At 40.4% G+C, this 292-nt stretch overlaps 1 protein-coding gene and 1 pseudogene across 1 annotated transcript in view; one reads left to right on the plus strand and one right to left on the minus strand.

Moving 5' to 3' along the window:
- Positions 1-255, plus strand: part of LOC119587118 (transmembrane protein 11, mitochondrial-like) — a gene marked incomplete at its 3' end in the record, with an annotated part of 2,393 nt that extends 2,138 nt beyond the window's left edge. Inside the window, 1 exon segment of the mRNA XM_037935870.1 lies at positions 31-255. Within this exon segment, the coding sequence (XP_037791798.1) occupies positions 31-255 (225 nt within the window).
- The window catches only part of LOC119587117, a 22,714-nt pseudogene that overhangs the window by 18,435 nt on the left and 3,987 nt on the right, over positions 1-292 (minus strand).

Raw genomic sequence — 292 nt, forward strand, 5'->3', positions numbered from 1 at the left:
TTTTTTTACATGTAATTCTTTTTTGCTCAGCAGAGAATCTAGTTTACAACTAGCCATTATAAGAGAAGTTTATGACAGTGACTCAGCACAGGAGAAGTTTGAGATGGAACTAGAAAGAGCCTTGGAAGCTGGCATACACACAATTGTTATTGAACCAACAACCCTAGGGGACGAAACGGCAAGGTGGATTGCAGTCGGAAATTGTCTTCACAAAACTGCAGTGTTAGCAGGCTTTGGATCAATAGTGTCAGGTTTGTGTTATGAGTGTATCCACTGTTTTTCCTAACTCGTG

The sequence above is a fragment of the Penaeus monodon genome, chromosome 22 (assembly GCF_015228065.2).
Source record: "Penaeus monodon isolate SGIC_2016 chromosome 22, NSTDA_Pmon_1, whole genome shotgun sequence".
NCBI lineage: Eukaryota > Metazoa > Arthropoda > Malacostraca > Decapoda > Penaeidae > Penaeus > Penaeus monodon.